The 19,147-nt window shown below is 45.7% G+C and overlaps 1 protein-coding gene across 1 annotated transcript; it reads left to right on the top strand.

The window, feature by feature from the left end:
* Window positions 1-879: 879 nt before the first annotated feature.
* ATP5ME (ATP synthase membrane subunit e) lies at window positions 880-7,636 on the top strand. Its single transcript, XM_073345822.1, has 4 exons — window positions 880-1,120; window positions 4,075-4,129; window positions 5,926-6,024; window positions 7,492-7,636. Exons 1-4 carry the CDS (start codon window positions 1,085-1,087, stop codon window positions 7,515-7,517), a joined length of 216 nt encoding a protein of 71 aa, XP_073201923.1. The 5' UTR covers window positions 880-1,084; the 3' UTR covers window positions 7,518-7,636.
* The last annotated feature ends 11,511 nt before the right edge of the window (window positions 7,637-19,147 follow it).

The raw sequence follows: 19,147 nt of genomic DNA, 5'->3' as shown, positions 1-19,147 counted from the left end.
GCGCAGTTCTGGAAATCTGGTGATTTTATGTGACACGATACCCTTCTGTGTGTAGGTGATGAATATACCGTTCCTTATTTGCACACATCGCAAAGTAAGTGGGTTGTGACCCTGCACTCCGTGTCCTTGGCACACACACACCATGTCAGACGCAAGCCCTCTGTTGTTTTCCCTGCCCAGAAGAGGTGCCCAGGGGAGTGACTGATAAGCAGGGCAGAGGTGGCCACTGCCACCGTGGGATTCAGGAAGGGTGACCAGATTAAACGGAGAAAATATCGGGACACATGGGAGAAGGGGGAAAAAAAAGCGGCCGGAGTTGCCGAAGCAACACCCCCCCACACACACACCCCACGCTGCGGGACAAAGACCTAAAAATTGGGACGCCTGGTCACCCTAGATTCAGGGCCTGGGTAAACTGTGTTAAACAGCAGAAGTGGCCAGGGCTAGTGTTCAAAACTGCTGTGACACGTGGAAGCATGAGAGGTCTTGTGTGTATGCGTGTGACGTGCAAGTGTCGGGGGGCTCTGGTGTGCGTGTGTCAGGGGTGTGTGTGACGTGCAAGCGCCGGGGAGGTGGGACTCTGGTGCGTGTGAGTCAGTTGCCTGGGTAAGCCTGTCGGGGGCGGGTGACGCAGGAGGTTTCGGGGGTGCGGGGACCTCCGCCGCAGGCGCAGCTTGTGCCCCCACTAACGTTCCTTCGCGCCCGCTGCGCCCGGCTAACGGCTCTGCACGCGGGCCAGGGCGGGACGCTCCCCTCTCAGGCTGCCCCGCCCCGCCCTCGCCCTCGCCCTCTGCTGCTCTACCGGGCAAGCACAGGGGAAGGAGCAGGTTCTCGCCTCGTTGTGAGGCGCTGGGGGCGGAGCTAGGCAAACCCGCCCGCTCCAAGAAGGGAGAATCACCCTCGCTCCCAGCAGCCCTGCACGCGCCCTTGTTTGTCGCGCGCGCGCGCGCACACACGCACACACACACACACACACACACTCCTTCCTTCCTTCCTTCCTTCTTTCGCCTCCACGTTCCCGTAATTCTCCGCGGGGGTGGGCTCTCTTTGAACGTCACTTCCGGCTCCTTCCGGTTTCAACGAGATGGTTCCTCCGGTGCAGGTGTCGCCGCTCATCAAGGTAATGAGGCTGGACGCGTTGGCCGGGGTTGCTGGGGCTCGAACCGGCTCCCTCGGCCCCGCCAGCCCCCTGGGGCGGAGCCGGGCCAGGCCAGGCCCGGCCCGGGCGGGGGAAGGTGACCCTGGGGGAGGTCAGAGCTGGGCCTCCCGGGGGATCGGCCCAGATCGGGCTGCGCCGGCCCCTCCCCCGCTGCCTTAGTTCGTGTCTCTGAACCGCCTCCTGGCTGCGGGCCCGGCCGGCGCTGGGCGCCTCTTCAGTCCGGGGAAACGGGCCGGCCTTGGCGCCGCCTCCGCGCCCCCGTCGTCTGTTAGCGGGCGGGGGCCGGTCTCTGCCGTGTAGTAAACTGCTCCGTGTACGAATGTGCTACTGGTAGCAGTTACTGATACGCTAGACGGTAAGAAACTGCTATGGTAGCAAACGGCTACCCGATGTATCAAATCCCTACAGGTAGCAGCTTCTTGCACTGTACTGTGTGAAATTGTGACGTAGAAATTATTTGTACATATAGATTGTAAGAAGCAGCTTTTGTGAAAAGATGCTACTTGATTCTTACATACTTGAAAACCGTTCTCGTGCTTCAATTTTTCCTTATAGGTCATGTTTTCTAATCTTAATTTTTTTTTCTGAACTTTCTCCAATTTGACCGCATCTTTCCTGAAATGTGGTGCCCACAACTGGACACAATACTCCAGTTGAGGCCTAATAAGCGCAGAGTAGAGTGGACATCCCAGAGTGATGTTCTGGTTTTTGCAGCAGCGTTACACTGGTCACTCATATTCAGTTTGTGGTCCACTAGGACCCCCTAGATCCCCTTCCACAATACTCCTTCCTGGGAAGTCATGTCCCATTTTGTATGTGTGCAGCTTGTTATCATTCACAAACTTTATAAGTGTACTCTCTGTGCCATTATCTCAATCATTGATTAAGATTTTGAATAGAAACTTTATCCAGAACTATTCTCTGGAGAACTCCACTCATTATGCTCTTTCAGCCTGTGAATCACTGATAACTACTGTCAGAACTGTTTTCCAACTAGTTTTGCACCGATCATATTTTAGCTAGGTTGCATTTCCATAGTTTGTTTTTGAGAAAGTCATGGGAGACTGTATCAAAAAGCCTTACTAAAGGCAAGATGACCACTCTTCCCCCCCACCCCCCATCCACAAGGCTTGTTACACTGTTAAAGAAAGCTATCCTTTTGGTTTTTACATGTGAGACTGCTTGAATTACCTACATCAGATATCCTTTCTTAGCAAAGTAGGACCTGCCACTGCTGCAGGTAGCACAGTCCTACAGATAGCATTTTCACACACATGTGTAAGAAACAGCAAACTGTAGGGATGTGCTGCTACCTGTAACACTGCAATCTGATGAAGCTAATTCCTACAGATACCTATGGTGAGAGAAACTGCTATCTGTAGGAATTAGCTTCATCAGATTGCAGTGTTACAGGTAGCAGCACATCCCTACAGTTTGCAGTTTCTTACAAGCATTTGTGTGTGTGAAAATGCTATCTGTAGGACCGTGCTATCTGCTACCCTTGGCCCGTGCCGCTTCCCGCAGCCCCCATTAGCTTGGAGCAGCAAACCGCAGCCAGTGGGAGCCATGATCAGTCAAACTTGCGGACCTGGCAGGTAAACAAACCGGTCCGGCCCACCAGGGGCTTTCCCTGAACAAGCGGCGGACCGGCTTTGAGAACCACTGGTGCAAACATAGCCTCAGTAGGTTAGATCAGACAAAGAGGAACTGCATAGATTAGACATTGGAATGCCTGTGCCTTTAAGAACCCAGCCTTGGGAAGCCGATGCTGAGAGGTGCTGTCTGTGAGAGGGGAAATAAAAAAGCCCCTTTGCCCCCCACCATTTTTGCAAACACTGATGTCTCAGTCCCGTTGGGGTAACCGTTACCCCCTGTGCCCCTGCCTGTGCCAGGTTTTACCCTCTGCCAGCACCTCACCACGAGCCTAACTCCTGCTCCTCCCCCCCCATCCCTGATTTTTGCCCTTTAACCCCTCTCCTAATGCTGCCTCCAGCTGCTTAACCCCCCGAACAGTCAATTTCTGCCCCTGCTCAGACCCTGGCCACCCCTCTGCTCCGATTCGCCCCCTTTGCCCCTTTTTAACTCTTGTAAATAGCAGTCAGCAGAATTTTTACGGTCAATAAGGACAGGGTGAAGGGCAATGGCTTCAGGAGATGTTACTGAGCATGCTCAGTTCGTGTGACCATACAAAAAAGCCACTTGGATCAAATAAAAAAGCCTCTTCCTCCTCCCCCCAACAAACTTTTCAAGCACTAGTGTCTCAGTCTCACTGGGGTAACTGCTACCCCCTGTGCCCCTGCCTGTGCCAGGTTTTGCCCCCTGTCACTCTCTGCCAGCGCCTCACCCCTGGGCTTAACTCCGCCTCTTCCTCCCCTCATTCCTGATTTTGCCATTTAGCCTCTCTCCTAATGCTGCCTCCAGCTCCTTGAGCCCCCGACCAGTACATTTCCAGTCCCTGCTCAGACCCTGGCCACCCCCAGCTCCGATTCACCCCCTTTGCCACTTTTTAACCCCTGTCAAAAGCAGTCCCCAGAATCTTAAGGCTAATAAGGGCACGGTGAAGGGCAGTGGCTTCAGCAGATGTACTGAGCATGCTCAGTACACTGTAAGTAGCACATTCCTATGCAGAGCAATTTACTACACTACACCTGGCGCTGCGAGCTCAGGGTTGGTATCTGGGCTGGGCTGAGCCGGGCTGGGCTGAGCCGGGCTGGCCTGGAGGAAACCCTCCTGAGCCACGCTTTAAGGTGGGGCCAGCCCTGGGCTGGTACCTATTCCTCCTCCCAGTGGCGTGTGGTGCCTGGGATCTCCGCTACCCAAGCCGCAGCTACCATCTAGCTTGTTCCACTGTCCAACAGCCAGAAAACCAGCATCCCTCTCTGTATGCAAAATAAAGTATTTCCTTCCTTCGGCAGTTCACCAGGTACTCAGCCCTACTGATTGGGATGCTCTACGGGAAGAAGCGATATGGTAAGTGCCAAAACTGCGTTTATTGCTGCAGGAGAAACTATTAAATTTCACTCACTGGCCACTAATATCTAAGACCCTGCTATATTCTGGTGGTCTCTGACGTATAGGAGGTCAGGTTAGATGATTTGGTAGTCCCTTCCGGCCTTAAACTCTGTGACTGTCTATTTTGACCAATCAGTTCCTAGTGTGATTAGCAGAATAAGACATAAGTCTGTTTTTTCATTTCTTTGCAGTGTTGTAATTGTGTGGGTCCCAGATGAGACAGACAAGATGGGTGAGATAATATATTTTATTGGACCAACTTCTGTTGGTGAAATAGACAAGCTTTTGAGCTACACAGAGCTCTTTTTTTAGTGACCTGAAGTTGGTCCAATAAAAGAGATTGCTTCATCCACCTTTTCTTTTCATCTTGAATATAAAAACAATTTATTATCATTTTTATTAGACTATAAACTTTGAAATTACCTAAGTTATCAGTCAGAAGTTTATTAGTCTTTAATGATGCTGGTGTATTTGGGATTATATTTGCTAAATCCAGTCAACAGAAAAAAGATTAGGTATAATTAAACATTTGTTGGTAATTTGTCTACTTAGTTTGATGTCTTGAATAGTAAAGTGAGCATACATGTGGCTATACAAAATATTAAGCTTTTAATTATATATATTGTGTGGCACCTTGAAATTGGTGAGCATGTTGTCTGGCATGTGCATAAAGTTCTTGTTAGTATTAAATTTAGGCATGGCAAAGAAAAGCCTGAAGGAGGAATGTGAGGTCGCTTTGAAGATGTTTTTCAGGAAGCTTCTCCCAAGAGCAGCATAGGAGAGGAGAATAGCACAAAGGTGCTTGTTTGAAAACCTAACTGGTGAGGGAGGCTGTTATCACTGGCCGATCAGAGATTGGCATTTGAGTAACCTATGCAAAACTGCCTGAAATAGAGGATTGAACCACTTTGACTAAATCATAAGTCCTCGACAGCACTGGCATCTATGGCATTGTGCACTCTAAGTCAACGGTTCTCAAACTGTGGGTCATGATCCCTTTTTAATGGGGTTGCCAGGGCTGGCATTAGACTTGCCCAAGCCTCACAGCCTGGGGCCGAAGGCCGAGCCTGAGGGCTTCAGCCTGGGCAGCAGGGCTCAGGTTACAGGCCCCCCCGCCCGGGGCTGAAGTCCTTGGGCTCCCCTGCCACCCCCCACCTGGTATGGTGTGACTTGGGTGGGCTCAGGGTTTAGTTGCCCTCCTGTAGTTGTACAGTAATTTTTGTTGTCAGAAGTGGGTTGCGGTGCAATGAAGTTTGAAAACCGTCGCCCTAAGTGTTGAGGTTTGTTGCATCACTATAGCTGCCCCAGTATAAACACTGCACTGGTGTAAAGAGTTAATGCAGTTTTACACCAGTGTAGTATGTTGACACAAGATTTTTGCACTGCTGCATTTACACTGGTACAAAAAAGTATATGAGGCCAAAGTCCTTCCGTTTTAGGATGATGAGTCTACATTAAATGCCTTGGGTAGAGCAGAAATAGTTGCTTCTTAAGCTCTTGTTAATTAGCTGGCAAAAAGTTTGCACTTGTGGAAGATGAAATGTATTTTTTCACTGACTTAAAGGTGCAAAATTCTAAAGTATTTAGTGATAATTAACTTAAAACTGGAGCCAGTTGTATGCAAATTTTCCAAGTCCCACTGGCTAAATGAGATTTTTTTTTTTTCCCATTGAGGAGGTAGTTTCTAAAAGTCTTATGTGTAGAGTGCCTTAGATAAAAGGTTATAGGTAAATAACATTTTTGTTCAATGACAGACTACCTAAAGCCTGTTGCTGAAGAGGAAAGGAGAATAGAAGGTGAAGAGAAAAAGAAGCGTGAAGAATTGGAACGAATTGCAAAAGAATTGGCAGAAGGTATTTTTTTTTTTAAATGTTAGCATACCCATTCTGTACCCTAAAAGTACACAGAAAAATACTGTTTGAAGGTATCCGCTTTAAAAAAAAAAAAGACACCATCAAGTGGCTTAGATGAACATGGATGAAAATGTTTTCACATGTGGCTTTTAATTTAAATGTCTTTATTAAAACCAATACCAACATGGTGGAAAATACAGATATCAGTGTGTTAGTGCATGATTATCAGAAAATAAAACTCAAAAAAACCCTATTTTAATGTAGTTGTCCAAGCTGAAACACAGTACAAACACTGTACATTTACAGTCCTAAACAGCAGAAAGGGTGACAAACTAGTTATTTTCAAGTACTCAATAGTAAGTCTTTATATTACAGGCAAATAGTTTAATAAATCCTATTTAATTTATTTAAAGTAAGGAGAATAAAATAATCAAACTTTGAGTTTTTTCATTTGAAGAAGAATCTCTTTGGGAAGTTTTTTATTAGACGACAGGCTGAACTAGATGATGATGGCAAGATCCTTCTCGTTCTGTGTCTCAGTTTTCACTTCATATTAAGTTTGTACTAGTAAGCACCAGATATTAAGAATAAGCTGAAATTTTGCCCACAAGACTTTAACTGTCTTCTCACATCTCTATTATGCCAGGTGAGAATGGGCGCTAAATAGTAGGAAGGAAGGTGCTAAGTCAGTTCTGACTTACTGGTGTAATAACACCAGTTACTGCTCACATTCTGGATGTAGAGGCAGTAATGGAATGGGTACATAAAATTATTTTTAACACTTGCAGACTCTGTTGGTTGGCCTTGGCTGTGGAACAGCCTACTTAAAAAACTAATGGGACTTGTATGGAATTTTAGGTACGCGAAACTTAAATTTGGTTGAAGTGTGTTCCTGGGAGTAGCAACACCTTCAGAGAGACTGAGCATGAATCTTCAAAGCTCACACATTGTATTAGTACAGAGGTTACCAGACTTTTTTCTTAAGGTAGAGTCCTTCATTTTCATAAAGTGTATCATGGATTACATAATGGAGAGTGGGAAGATAGGTAAACTGCTTGCTTCCCATTAACAATTGCCTAACATCCCTGTGGTAAGGAGAGCAGTTACTTGCATTAAATATTTAAATGTTACTTTCCCATATATTATTGGCTCACTGAATGCAGGTTAGCTACTAGAAGTGAAGAGAGTCAGCAGCATGTGGCCCTATGCACAGACTACACTTTGGGAGTGTCTGTATTTGAAACGCTGAATTTTTGAAACATTGAAACTTTAAACCAAACAGCTTCAGAGTGAACACAAGGAAAATGCAAAATCATTTGCTAAAAGCTGGTTAGGGAGAACTGGCAATTTTCAAAGATTTTTTTTTTTAAAGCGGTCATCTTTTTCTTCACAGAGGCTTTGATATATCTGTGATGTGTTTGCATTGTAGAGCAGTGAGCTAACCTGACTCTCTCTCTTCCCTTTCAGCCAGTGAAGAGTCTATACTGAAATGAACAAATTGCATTGGACCTCATTTTCATCTTCAGCAAAATCTGAAGCCTTGAATTAGCTATGTTAAGTTCATTTAAGCACTATATTTACTGTTTCCATCAATAAATACTTGTGAACAGTATTAATTCATTGATTTTTGCATACACTATAGAAAGTACAAGTAAGAGGTATTGATGTAATGTAGGAATAAGCAAATATTCCTTTATGTATCTGGTAACGAAGCAATAACATCCCTTGTGCTAAAGTGACCCCAACATGTCTAAAAATGCAAAGTCACTAATTGAGGCTCTGTCTTGATGGGTGAAAGCAAGTTTAACCATGGTTAAAATCATTGCTACAGCATAAGCCTACAACTCCTGTATTTTTAACCATGTATTCAAATTCAGAACTGCCTTTCCAGTGTCAAACGTCAGATTGGACTGCCTGTACTCAGGTCTCATTATGTTACTGAGTGATGGGTGTTTCTAAAACTGTCTTGAAAATGAATTTTTTCTAATGAGTAAATCAAAAGGTACAACGTTGTAATGGGCATACCTTACAGTCTAAATCAGGAAACTTTGCATCTGTAACTGTTATGGACTGAACAGTGTCAACGTGAGGTCTTGTATTCAGTTTCTTTTTACTTTTAATTTTTTCGTAATGGTGGACCTAACTTCACACCTGTAAACGCCCAATGGGTTAAATGGTTAGCCTAGTGTATAAAGTGTTTAATATTTTCAAGATCATACAACCATATCAGGATTTGAACTAACTTATGGCTATCAGTGTAATTACGTGTCTCTTAAAGTGAACATCTGATGTTAAACACGTCTCATGTCAAAAGTTCACCCATATAAAGATGGAGGGGGCTGGGGAAACAGGTGAAAATACTTACCATTTACACCTCAAATCAATTGAAATTTAATGCTAATTTACTTTCTGAAAAAGCTGTACTTCCAGTGCTGCTATGAACTCTGGAGTGGGTCAGTTTAAAGTATCCATTTTGGATAGCCAGCACTATAATATATCTATAAGAACAGCCACATAAGGACATTTGAACATAACTGGGAAATGTCAGACGAAATATGGTCTTCAGCACTTTAGCATATGCATTAATGAGTCTGCTGATCACCCTCTTATTCTTGCAGATTCCTGCTTTCTTCATTGCAAGGTGTGGCTAATATACTGAGAATAAGGCAACTGAGCAAAAGTTAACTCCCTGCCTTTTCTGCAGAGAGGCATTATATTGTTTAGATAACCACTGTAAATGTAGATGAATTCCCTTGCTTTCCATAAACATCCATTGAACATATTTAGGCCACAGTGCTGCCTGAATAATCCTATGCTTGGTGAACACAATTTAATAGCAAACTAAAGCAGAAATAATAGTATGAGCTCCTGTAAACCCAACACTTGTATGTTAGAGCTGTGCTCAGACCCCCACCTTGTCTTAAGACCGCTCTGTGCCTTTCCCTTGGTGGGGCAGGATGTGTTTCCTCTCTTACATGAGGCTAGGGCAGTGGTACACCAAACTGTTGGGTGTGCCCCCCCGGGGTGCAGAGGAATATTCAGGGGGGCTGGCAGGGCCTGGGCCAGCCCCCATGGAGCACCACCCAGCCCTGCTCTGCCCCCAGCTCTGCTCTGGCCATGGCCCCACCCTCAGCAGCTTTGGCCCCAGCCTCTGCACTCTTACCCCTGTCCACACACCCCCACACACCCCAGGAGCTACAGCCGTGCCTCTGGCCCTGGTTCCTGACCATGGTTCCTGCGGGTGTGTGATGTGAAAAGTTGGGGGACCACTGAGCTAGGGGAAGAGGGATTTCTGTACCCCATTCTTTGCAGTAGCAGAGGGCAATACCTCTGAGTATGCATTGGGATGGAGCAGAAAGGTAGTGATAGTGGAGGAAGGTCAGAAAAGAGAGGGAGGATTTATGGGGGAAATGAGGGTGATGAGAGAATTTGGAAACATGAATTCCAGGGGGGAAAAGGGTTACCAAAACAAAAATGGGAAGGTGAAAATAAAGGAGTAAATATACAGAGCATGTAAGTTTAAAAAAAAAATTGAGACCAACCAGTCTATTCCTTCACTGGTGTAAATCAGGCATTACTGACATTCAGTGACAATTGGATGTCATTGTCAACCCCATTCTCCTTTCTCTTCAGTTAGAAGTAGCTATAGATGTAAGTGAGCCACAAGTGTAAAAGCACAGGATGGGACGAGTATCAAGGTGCTGTATTTATTTTTTTTACAAAAGCAAACAGAATATGACTTAACTATAGTAAATCTCTCATAAGCCAGTGACTTTGGGGGGGGGGGGAATGACCTTGAATAAGAGGAGAGCAAGATACCTCCTTACATCCTTTCCCCATCCTTTCCTTTACCATGTTCTTGTAAGTGTGATTGCACAGACCAATCTGAAGCCACATGTTAGATTTTGTTTCTCTAATTCAGCTGTCAGCACTTCAGAGGTGTTGGGGAATACAGGGGTGTTCCAAAGAAACAAGGTGCGTAAGGTAATACATTTCTTTGGACCAACTTCCAGATATCTCACCTACCTTGTGTCTCTAATATCCTGGGATCAACACTGCAAACAACAATGGGGGTTATGCCAAAACCAGAAAGAGGTCTAATGTAGCACATGCCCCAAGCTTAACCATATTCTTTTTTCCATTATTTTGATGAAAATACGCCTACTTTTTGGCCAGGCAAGTTGCATTATGAACAAACTATATTAAAATAATGTTGCAAAGTCAAACACTCAAGGAATGCCAGATATAAGGTTGCTTTGGCAACTTTAATTTAGCACCCTTGTGCCTATGCATTGATACGCACTCTAATTACACGATCACATGCTATGTTTTTCCCAGGATCCCTGCCTCATTCAGTGCACAAAACTGATCATGCTCAGGGAATGAGCAGCTTTTCAATATTTTGTTTTATCCTCATCCTGCAATGTGTGGCCCCATGTAGCACTGACTACACACTATTGAAACCCCCCTACAGAATTATTCTTGTCCTCATGGGTGTTTCTTTGGCTTCAGTGGAGTTGCAGTTGTTTAGACCAGATCTGAATTTGGCTCAGTTCCTTCAAAAGATAAAGTTTACTGATGTGTGAGAAGGACAGATGATTTAACTGTTCTATTGTTAACACTCTCTTGGGCTCTGATTCACCAACACTGGTCTCGATGAAAGCCCACTTCCTGAACTCCGCTCTAGGGGCAGCAGTCTGACTTCTGTGGAATAACTACATAGCTGTACCGCCATAACTGAGATCAGAATCTCAGCACAAATATTTGAGTAAAGGGTATCTTTCTCCCTATGAGATGAACGGATCTGACTGTCTTTATGCTTCCCTTTTACATATTGCTGGCTTGTCCATGTGGTCCTGTGAGATACATTGAAGGAGTTAATTCTGCCTCAATTTACCCACCCCAACCTCTAGCTGCACACTAGGTAAATAACAGTTGAATTGGGCACAAAGTTCACCATCTGGCCCTGTAAATATATGCATGGGGGTCTGGGGTAGGGGGAATGGGGCATTCAGACTTCAGGACAACTGCTACAGCCATTACTCATATGCAAGTAAATTCATGGAACCAAATTTTGCCCTGTCTTAAATGGTACATCCCGGTGACTTCAGTGGCATTGTATGGAGTGAGAAAGAGGGCAGAATTTGGCTCACTGACCGCAGTAAGGGTGCTCACACAGGTCAGGTAAACAACACTAGGCCCTTTCCATGGCTAGGTGATGAGCCCAGTTTAGGTAATTAAAGGGTTAAATCAAGAATTTATATTCGTACACTGCAACTTTTTTCTCTTACAAGACCTTTCCCAGGGTGCGTAGTTCATACACCAGCAGAAATAGGTTTAAATGATACAACAGGTTCTAGAGGGGGGAGTTCTTCCATTGCAACTTGTCATAGCTGCTGTAAGGGAGGAAACAAGAAATTAGAGATACATTTGCAGCTGCTATAACCGTACTGTAATTTGAAATCCTTTAGTCTTTAACTGAGTCATTTTACTTCTTAACCCTTGGAAGGCTCTCAGTGATGAAGCTGGTATAAATTCCTAGCTATTGTGAAGTGCTACCAATGTGCTCAGAGCCATTTTCTACACAAAACTGTGTGTGCTTCAAAATGCTTCAGGATAATGAGCTCCCTGACTGGTGGGAACTGTCTCAGCCTTGAATGGTCTTATCAACCACAAAAACGAATTAAGAATGAAGGGCTCAGTCCAGTTCCCAGAGACTTAACTGGGAATTGTGCTGGGCCCAGGGAAAAAGCATTAAACCTAAATAATTTGCATGCATAGAATCCTAGCAATGGAGGGCTGGAAAGGACCTCGCAAAGCCATATCAAGTCCAGCCACTCCATGCTGTGGCAAGATCAAGTAAACCTAGACCATCTCTGGCAGGTGTACTTTGTTCAACTTGTTTGTGAAAGCTTCCAATGATGGGGATTCCACAACCTTCATTGGAAGCTGTAATAACTAGTCTTATTATCAGCAAAAGTTTGGCTAGAAAGGTACACTTGGGAGTAACTGCAGTGCTTTGTCTTATTTCTAGTGAGTTCCTTGTTTTTCCCTTGGCCTGTTACGCAGCATGGTAGCCACAGCCTCTGTAGTCTCAAGCATGTGTCCTTTCTCCCCCGTAGACTACACTACAAAGCTGACTCAGTGCAGCCAACAGTTGTAGCTGAGCTGCAAGTGCCAGCAAGGATCAGTAGTGTTCAGCACTATTTGCCACACTTACAGGTGTTAACTAGCCAATTACAACATGAGCTCTCCTCCACAGAGGAGTTTATGCAGATGGCCTTTCTGGAGTCGTGTAACCATCTGAGATGTCAATTGTATGTTTTGAAGCCATTCTCTATTCTGACCTGGGCCCTTGACAGAGTGAGTCATGGGCCCAGTTCAGATTGGGAATTTCCCCTGTATCCAACCCTTTGCTTCAGCTAGTGGACGAAATGCACAAGTGTGGAAAGAGCTGGGAGTCTGGAGACATTAATTTACACAAGGGACTGGTGGGATAGGGGAGTTAGCCATAGGAGTAGATTCTGAAGTATTAAAATTGTAAGTATTTCTGACCTTGCTGTGCAGCCATTTTTTCCTCCTCTTTTTTCTTCTCTTCTTCCAACGCTTTCATTTTTGCATCATACTCATCACCAAGAGCCTTCCATTCCTTTCTGTTGTTCAGCAATCTCTCATACATCGGATGAATTTCCTCATGGAAACGTGAAAATTCCTGAACCAAGCACACCAAATAAACAGTACAACAGTGACTTAGCCAGTGCGGCTCATTCAAAACACCTGTGCCACCAGGTGCCTGCCCCTATTGCTAGTTCAGGCTGGGAAGGGGTTAATTTCCTGACAAAGGGTGCCAGCTACAGGTCTGGCCCTGGACTGGAGTACCAGATAATTAGAGGTTTCAGAGTAGCAGCCGTGTTAGTCTGTATCTGCAAAAAGAAAAGGAGGACTTGTGGCACCTTAGAGATGAACAAATTTATTTGAGCATAAGCTTTTGGTGAGCTTCATCGGATGCATTCAGTGAGCTGTAGTTCAAGAAAGCTTAAAGCTAATTAGAGGGAGTGTTTACTCCCTCTGAGTTCAGAACCCATCAGCAGGGAGAGGGAAGCAGCTTGAGGCTCCTAATGGAAACTGTTTCAAGAGATCCTGCTAGATCTAGTTACTCCCACATCAAACCTAGCTGAGGAATCACTGGGGACAGATTAGTACTGACAGGCCTGCTAGGAGGTACAGGCAGTCGGGGCTGAGCGGTAGCCTCCTCCCTCACCACTGCAGTAGTTACCTCTTCCTCTGTCTCATTGCCCCGGGGCTGGAGCTCAGAGCCTGCTGAGGAGCTGCCTCACTTCGAGCTCTGCAGTGCCTGCTGCTGAGGCCTCTCCCCCTCTCCTATGCCTGCCAGGGCGCAAAGTAGGTCCTGAGGCTTCCCCCACCCTTCTGGGAAGGGCTGCCAATACTGTATTTCAGAAATATGGGACAGCCCTCTAATGTCCCTGGGCTTGACTTCGCTGCTCCATCCCTTCCCAGGGGTCTGCTCAGGCTGCTTCCAGCTCTGGTGCTGCAGAGAGCCCAGATGGTCACTGTGCCTCCTGGAGTGAAGTGGGAGGCTGCAGTTACTCATCTCCACCTACGATAGAGCTGTGCTCTGCCGGGGTGGGGCGGTTGGCAGATGGGGTGTGGACTGGAGAAATGCAGTAGATGGAGGAGACTTTGCCGCAGCCAGCAGGTGTGTCGCTTCCAATTTCAATGGCGGTGAGGGGCAACTTCCAGGGGCGGCCCAGTGGTGGCTGAGCTAAAGTTGAGTGGCATGTGTCTGGTCAAGTTGCCAAAGCCTGGCACGTTGCAAAGTAAAGTACCAGAGCACCACGCCAGCCTAGCTTTCAAGTGTCAGTGGCATGCTGGACCGCCGTGGTTGAAACATGGGATAAAAACATCCTGTACTGAGAGTACTGGGCAAGAAATTTTTATTTAAATAAAGGATGTGACATCCCTTCTAATACAGGACTGTACGCACTGGCAGCCTTACCCCCTGGACCTCGGAGAGAAGAAGAGCTCTTGGGCTGGCCTCTAAGGAAAGCTCTGTCTTCTGTCCAGACAATCTTTACCCTTAGGATGGAAAGTTCCATTGTGCCAGAGAAGCAGAGTTGTCCACCCTGGTTTTCATCCCAGAGCTTTAGAAGATTTTTTTTATAAGAACGGCCATACTAGGTCAGACCAATGGTCCATTTAGCCCAGTATCCTCTCTGCCGACAGTGGCTAGTCCCAGAGCTACAGGAGGAGTGTACAGAACAGGGCGATTTTACACTCCTGACTTCTGGCAGTCAGAGACTAGGGACACCCGGAGCATGGGGTTACAGCCCCAACCATCTTGGCAAATAGACATTAATGGACGTATCCTCCATTAATTTAGCCAGTTCTTTTTTTGAACCCAGTTATACTTGTAGCAGTCACATGATAATGAATTCCACAGGTTGACTGTACATTAGGTGAAAAGTACTTCATCTTCTTTGTATTAAATCTACTGCCTATCAATTTCACTGTGTGATTCCTGGTTTTTGTATTGTGGGAAAGAGTAAATAATGCTTCACTTTTTCCATTCATAATTATACAGACTTCTGTCATAGCCCCCTTCGTTGTCTTTTCTAAGCTGAACAGCCTTATTCTTTTTAGTCTTTCTTCATATGGAATCCTTCCTATACCCTTGAGCATATTTTTGCTCTTCTCTGAAGGATTTCTCATTCCATTATATCTTTTTAGAGATGGGGTGACCAGAACGGGACAGGGTATTCAAGGTGTGGTTGCACCATAGAGTTATATAGTGACATTATAATATTTTCTGTCCCTTTCCTAATAGTTCCTCGCATACTGTTAGCCTTTTTTTTACCACAGCTGTGCATTCAGTCGAACTTTTCAAAGAACTAGTTACGATGATGCCAAGGTCTCTTTCTTGAGTGGTAACAGCTAATTTGGTAGGTGTAAGTGAGATTATTTTTTTCCAATGTGCATTGCTTTCACTTACCAGTCTTGATTTTATCTGGCATTTTGTTGCCCAGTCACCCAACATCCCCTTCCAACTCCTTGCAGTCATCTTAGGACTTAACTACCTTGCATAATTTTGCATTGTCAGGAAACTTTGTCACTTCACTGTTTACCCTCTATTCCAGATAACTCATGAATATGCTGAACACTACAGATCCTTGGGGGACCCTGCTATTTACCCCTCTCCTTTTTGAAAACTGACCATTTTTCCTACCCTTTGTTTCCTATCTTTTTCCTTTGTCCACTACTTATTGACACCCTCAGAGAATTCTGATAGATTGGTGCCCCTTTTACAAAAGCTGTGTTGATTCTTCACCGAACTTCCCCTACACTTTATATGAGATTACGTTCACTGGCCTGTAATTGCCAGGATCACATCTGGAGCCCTTTATAAAAATCAGCATTATGTTAGCTGGTCTCCAGTCATCTGCTACAGAGCTTTGATCAGTAGTAGGTTACATACTATAGTTAGTAGGTCTGCAATTTCATATCTGAGTTCCTTCAGAATGCTTGGGTGAATTCCATCTGGTCCTAGTGTCTTATTACTGTCTAATTTGTTTTAAAACCTCTTCTGTGGACATATCAATGTGGGACACTACTTCAATTTTGTCCTCCAGGAAGCATGTCTGTGCTGTGTGTATCTCCCTCACATCCTTTTGCAGTGAGGACCAATTTAGCTTCTCTGCAATGGCCTTGTCTTCCGTGAGTGCTCCCTTTTTATCTAGGGTCTCCATTCGCTATTGGGCAAGCTTCTTGCCCCTGATGTACTTGAAAGAATTCTTACTCTTAGTTCTTGCATCTTTAGCAAGTTCTTTCTTGGCCTGCCTTATTACCCTTAATCTGCAAGAATTTGTGCACCTTCCTGTAACCATCACTAGGAATCCACTCAAAAATCTTAAAGGATGCCCTTTTGCCTCTAATGGCCTCTGTTACACTACTGTTTAGCCATGGTAGCATGTAGCCAGACAGCCAGCCCCCCCCCCCCCTTCTCAGACCAGCATTGCTGGAAACACAGGAGGAAGCCGGAACAGGGCACTGAACATATATTCCAGCACAGCCTTTGAAGCTGTGAAAAGCACAGGTGTGCTGCTACAATGTGCCTCTGGGAACAGATATAACGATTAAGCTCACAGCAGGCAGAGGCCCTGTGACAGACATGGCTCTTAGTCCCTACTAAATAGCGTGATGCACACACACCAACATCCTAGGTGGGAAAATATTTACCCTGATAAAAGAAATGTCCAGTAGTCAAAACTTACTGTTTCTCTCCCTTGCAAGTGTAAACTACTCTTGCGAAAGCTGGCGTCACCCAGACAGACCAGCCTCAATTTGGCATAAGAAAGGAGAAAGAGACTAAAGGAGTACGGAGGTATAAGTAGGGGACCTACAGCACCATGATTTTTGAGTGCTTTTCACTATCTATCTGCTGGTCAGATAAGTGACAGCCTCCCAAGGCTTCTGCAGCTAAGAGGGTCCCTAAGCCTTGTCCCTTATTCGTCTTTCCGCGGAATTGAGTGACCGATCCTGGCTTGGACCGCTGGAATCGAGAGATGCAAGGAGGGTAAGAAGCACCCACACCTGATCTCCTATCTTTAGTGTACACATATTTTGAAATAGAGCTCTATACTTTGTTTTCTTTCTTTGGGATTGTGGCTTCAGTTTTGTAACTTGTTTGTGTGTGTAACATCTCTACATTTAAATAAGTAGGCACTAGCAATTTTGTAACCACATGATTAGACTCTAGCTTAATAAATTTTGGTAACCATTTGTGCATAAGCCTGACTTGTTTTCTCTGGTTTACTGTAAAGCAGCCAACATAATTAAAGAACCTCAGCCGTTTTGGCTCTAAAGCCTGGCCATTAGGTGAGAGTACTAAGAGCCTAGCGTTGAGTTGTGCCGCCTCCACGGGGCAAACTCTTGGGGCACCTGTCAGTCAATCCTGGCTGCCCGCTGCGAAGGAGCTCTGAGCTCTAGCAGTTAAAGTCACGCGTATGGAGAGGCTCTTAGTGCTGCCATTGGGACACCTGTCAGTCAGTATTGACTGCCCGCTGCGAATCATAGAATCATAGAATCATAGAATATCAGGGTTGGAAGGGACCCCAGAAGGTCATCTAGTCCAACCCCCTGCTCAAAGCAGGACCAATTCCCAGTTAAATCATCCCAGCCAGGGCTTTGTCAAGCCTGACCTTAAAAACCTCTAAGGAAGGAGATTCTACCACCTCCCTAGGTAACGCATTCCAGTGTTTCACCACCCTCTTAGTGAAAAAGTTTTTCCTAATATCCAATCTAAACCTCCCCCACTGCAACTTGAGACCATTACTCCTCGTTCTGTCATCTGCTACCATTGAGAACAGTCTAGAGCCATCCTCTTTGGAACCCCCTTTCAGGTAGTTGAAAGCAGCTATCAAATCCCCCCTCATTCTTCTCTTCTGCAGGCTAAACAATCCCAGCTCCCTCAGCCTCTCCTCATATCTCATGTGTTCCAGTCCCCTAATCATTTTTGTTGCCCTTCGCTGGACTCTCGCCAATTTATCCACATCCTTCTTGTAGTGTGGGGCCCAAAACTGGACACAGTACTCCAGATGAGGCCTCACCAATGTCGAATAGAGGGGAACGATCACGTCCCTCGATCTGCTCGCTATGTCCCTACTTATACATCCCAAAATGCCATTGGCCTTCTTGGCAACAAGGGCACACTGCTGACTCATATCCAGCTTCTCGTCCACTGTCACCCCTAGGTCCTTTTCTGCAGAACTGCTGCCTAGCCATTCGGTCCCTAGTCTGTAGCTGTGCATTGGGTTCTTCCGTCCTAAGTGCAGGACCCTGCACTTCTCCTTATTGAACCTCATCAGATTTCTTTTGGCCCAATCCTCCAATTTGTCTAGGTCCTTCTGTATCCCATCCCTCCCCTCCAGCGTATCTACCACTCCTCCCAGTTTAGTATCATCTACAAATTTGCTGAGAGTGCAATCCACACCATCCTCCAGATCATTTATGAAGATATTGAACAAAACCGGCCCCAGGACCGACCCTTGGGGCACTCCACTTGATACCGGCTGCCAACTAGACATGGAGCCATTGATCACTACCTGTTGAGCCCGACAATCTAGCCAGCTTTCTACCAGCCCATACTTCCTTAACTTGCTGACAAGAATACGGTGGGAGACCGTGTCAAAAGCTTTGCTAAAGTCAAGAAACAATACATCCACTGCTTTCCCTTCATTCACAGAACCAGTAATCTCATCATAGAAGGCGATTAGATTAGTCAGGCATGACCTTCCCTTGGTGAATCCATGCTGGCTGTTCCTGATCACTTTCCTCTCATGCAAGTGCTTCAGGATTGATTCTTTGAGGACCTGCTCCATGATTTTTCCAGGGATTTTTCCAGAGCGAAGGAGCGCTGAGCTCTAGCAGTTAAAGTCACGGGTGGTTAGGCCCTTGGGGCATCCGTCAGCCTAGCCCGGGCTGCCCGCCGCGAAGGGACAGTGCGTCCTAGCGGTTAAAGTCACGGATGGTATAAACGGGCATAGCTGGCACCTCACCAAACATCCTTGGCCATCGGCTGACAGAATTTGGCGTCACGAACAGGATTGTGATATAGGCTGTACTACAGTAACACAATGAAACCAGTCATGATAAACACCACAGAATTCCCTGAGCTAGAGAAAAGTTTGACCCAAGAGGGATGGGGAAATCCTCTGTGGAGCAAAGAACTGCTGGAGAAATATTGGGGAAAACCAGCAGAGATCTGCCAGCATTTCTGTAACTGGAGAACTGCCTGCAAGATGAAGAAAGGGAAAGGAAAAGGTGCTTGTATATGGCTGCTTACTAACATTTGGCAAGCTGCCTGTAAGGATTATCATAGTCTGGCAATAGCATTTAATAGGCTACAACAGGAAAGGGACACACTGCGCAAGGAATGCCAGAATTTAGATACCAGAGTAAGAACACTGAATAGGGATATGGAACATCTTCAGAAAAGATTACTTCCCTTAATTGAGAAAGAAGGGATAGAACGAAGGGAAAAGCTGGAGACTAAAACACGCAGTATCAACCGGGCTAAAGTTGAGACTGCTCTCTGGCTAGACCCTGA

The sequence above is a fragment of the Lepidochelys kempii genome, chromosome 5 (genome assembly GCF_965140265.1).
Source record: "Lepidochelys kempii isolate rLepKem1 chromosome 5, rLepKem1.hap2, whole genome shotgun sequence".
In the NCBI taxonomy this organism is placed as follows: domain Eukaryota; kingdom Metazoa; phylum Chordata; order Testudines; family Cheloniidae; genus Lepidochelys; species Lepidochelys kempii.
This window is presented reverse-complemented; position numbering and strand designations above follow the sequence as displayed.

Coding starts and splice junctions, on each gene's coding strand:
- ATP5ME (XM_073345822.1), top strand. CDS start 1,085: ATGGTTCCTCCGGTGCAGGTGTCGCCGCTCATCAAG. Junction 4,130..5,925: donor CTACGGGAAGAAGCGATATG/GTAAGTGCCAAA, acceptor GTTCAATGACAG/ACTACCTAAAGCCTGTTGCT. Junction 6,025..7,491: donor TGCAAAAGAATTGGCAGAAG/GTATTTTTTTTT, acceptor CTTCCCTTTCAG/CCAGTGAAGAGTCTATACTG.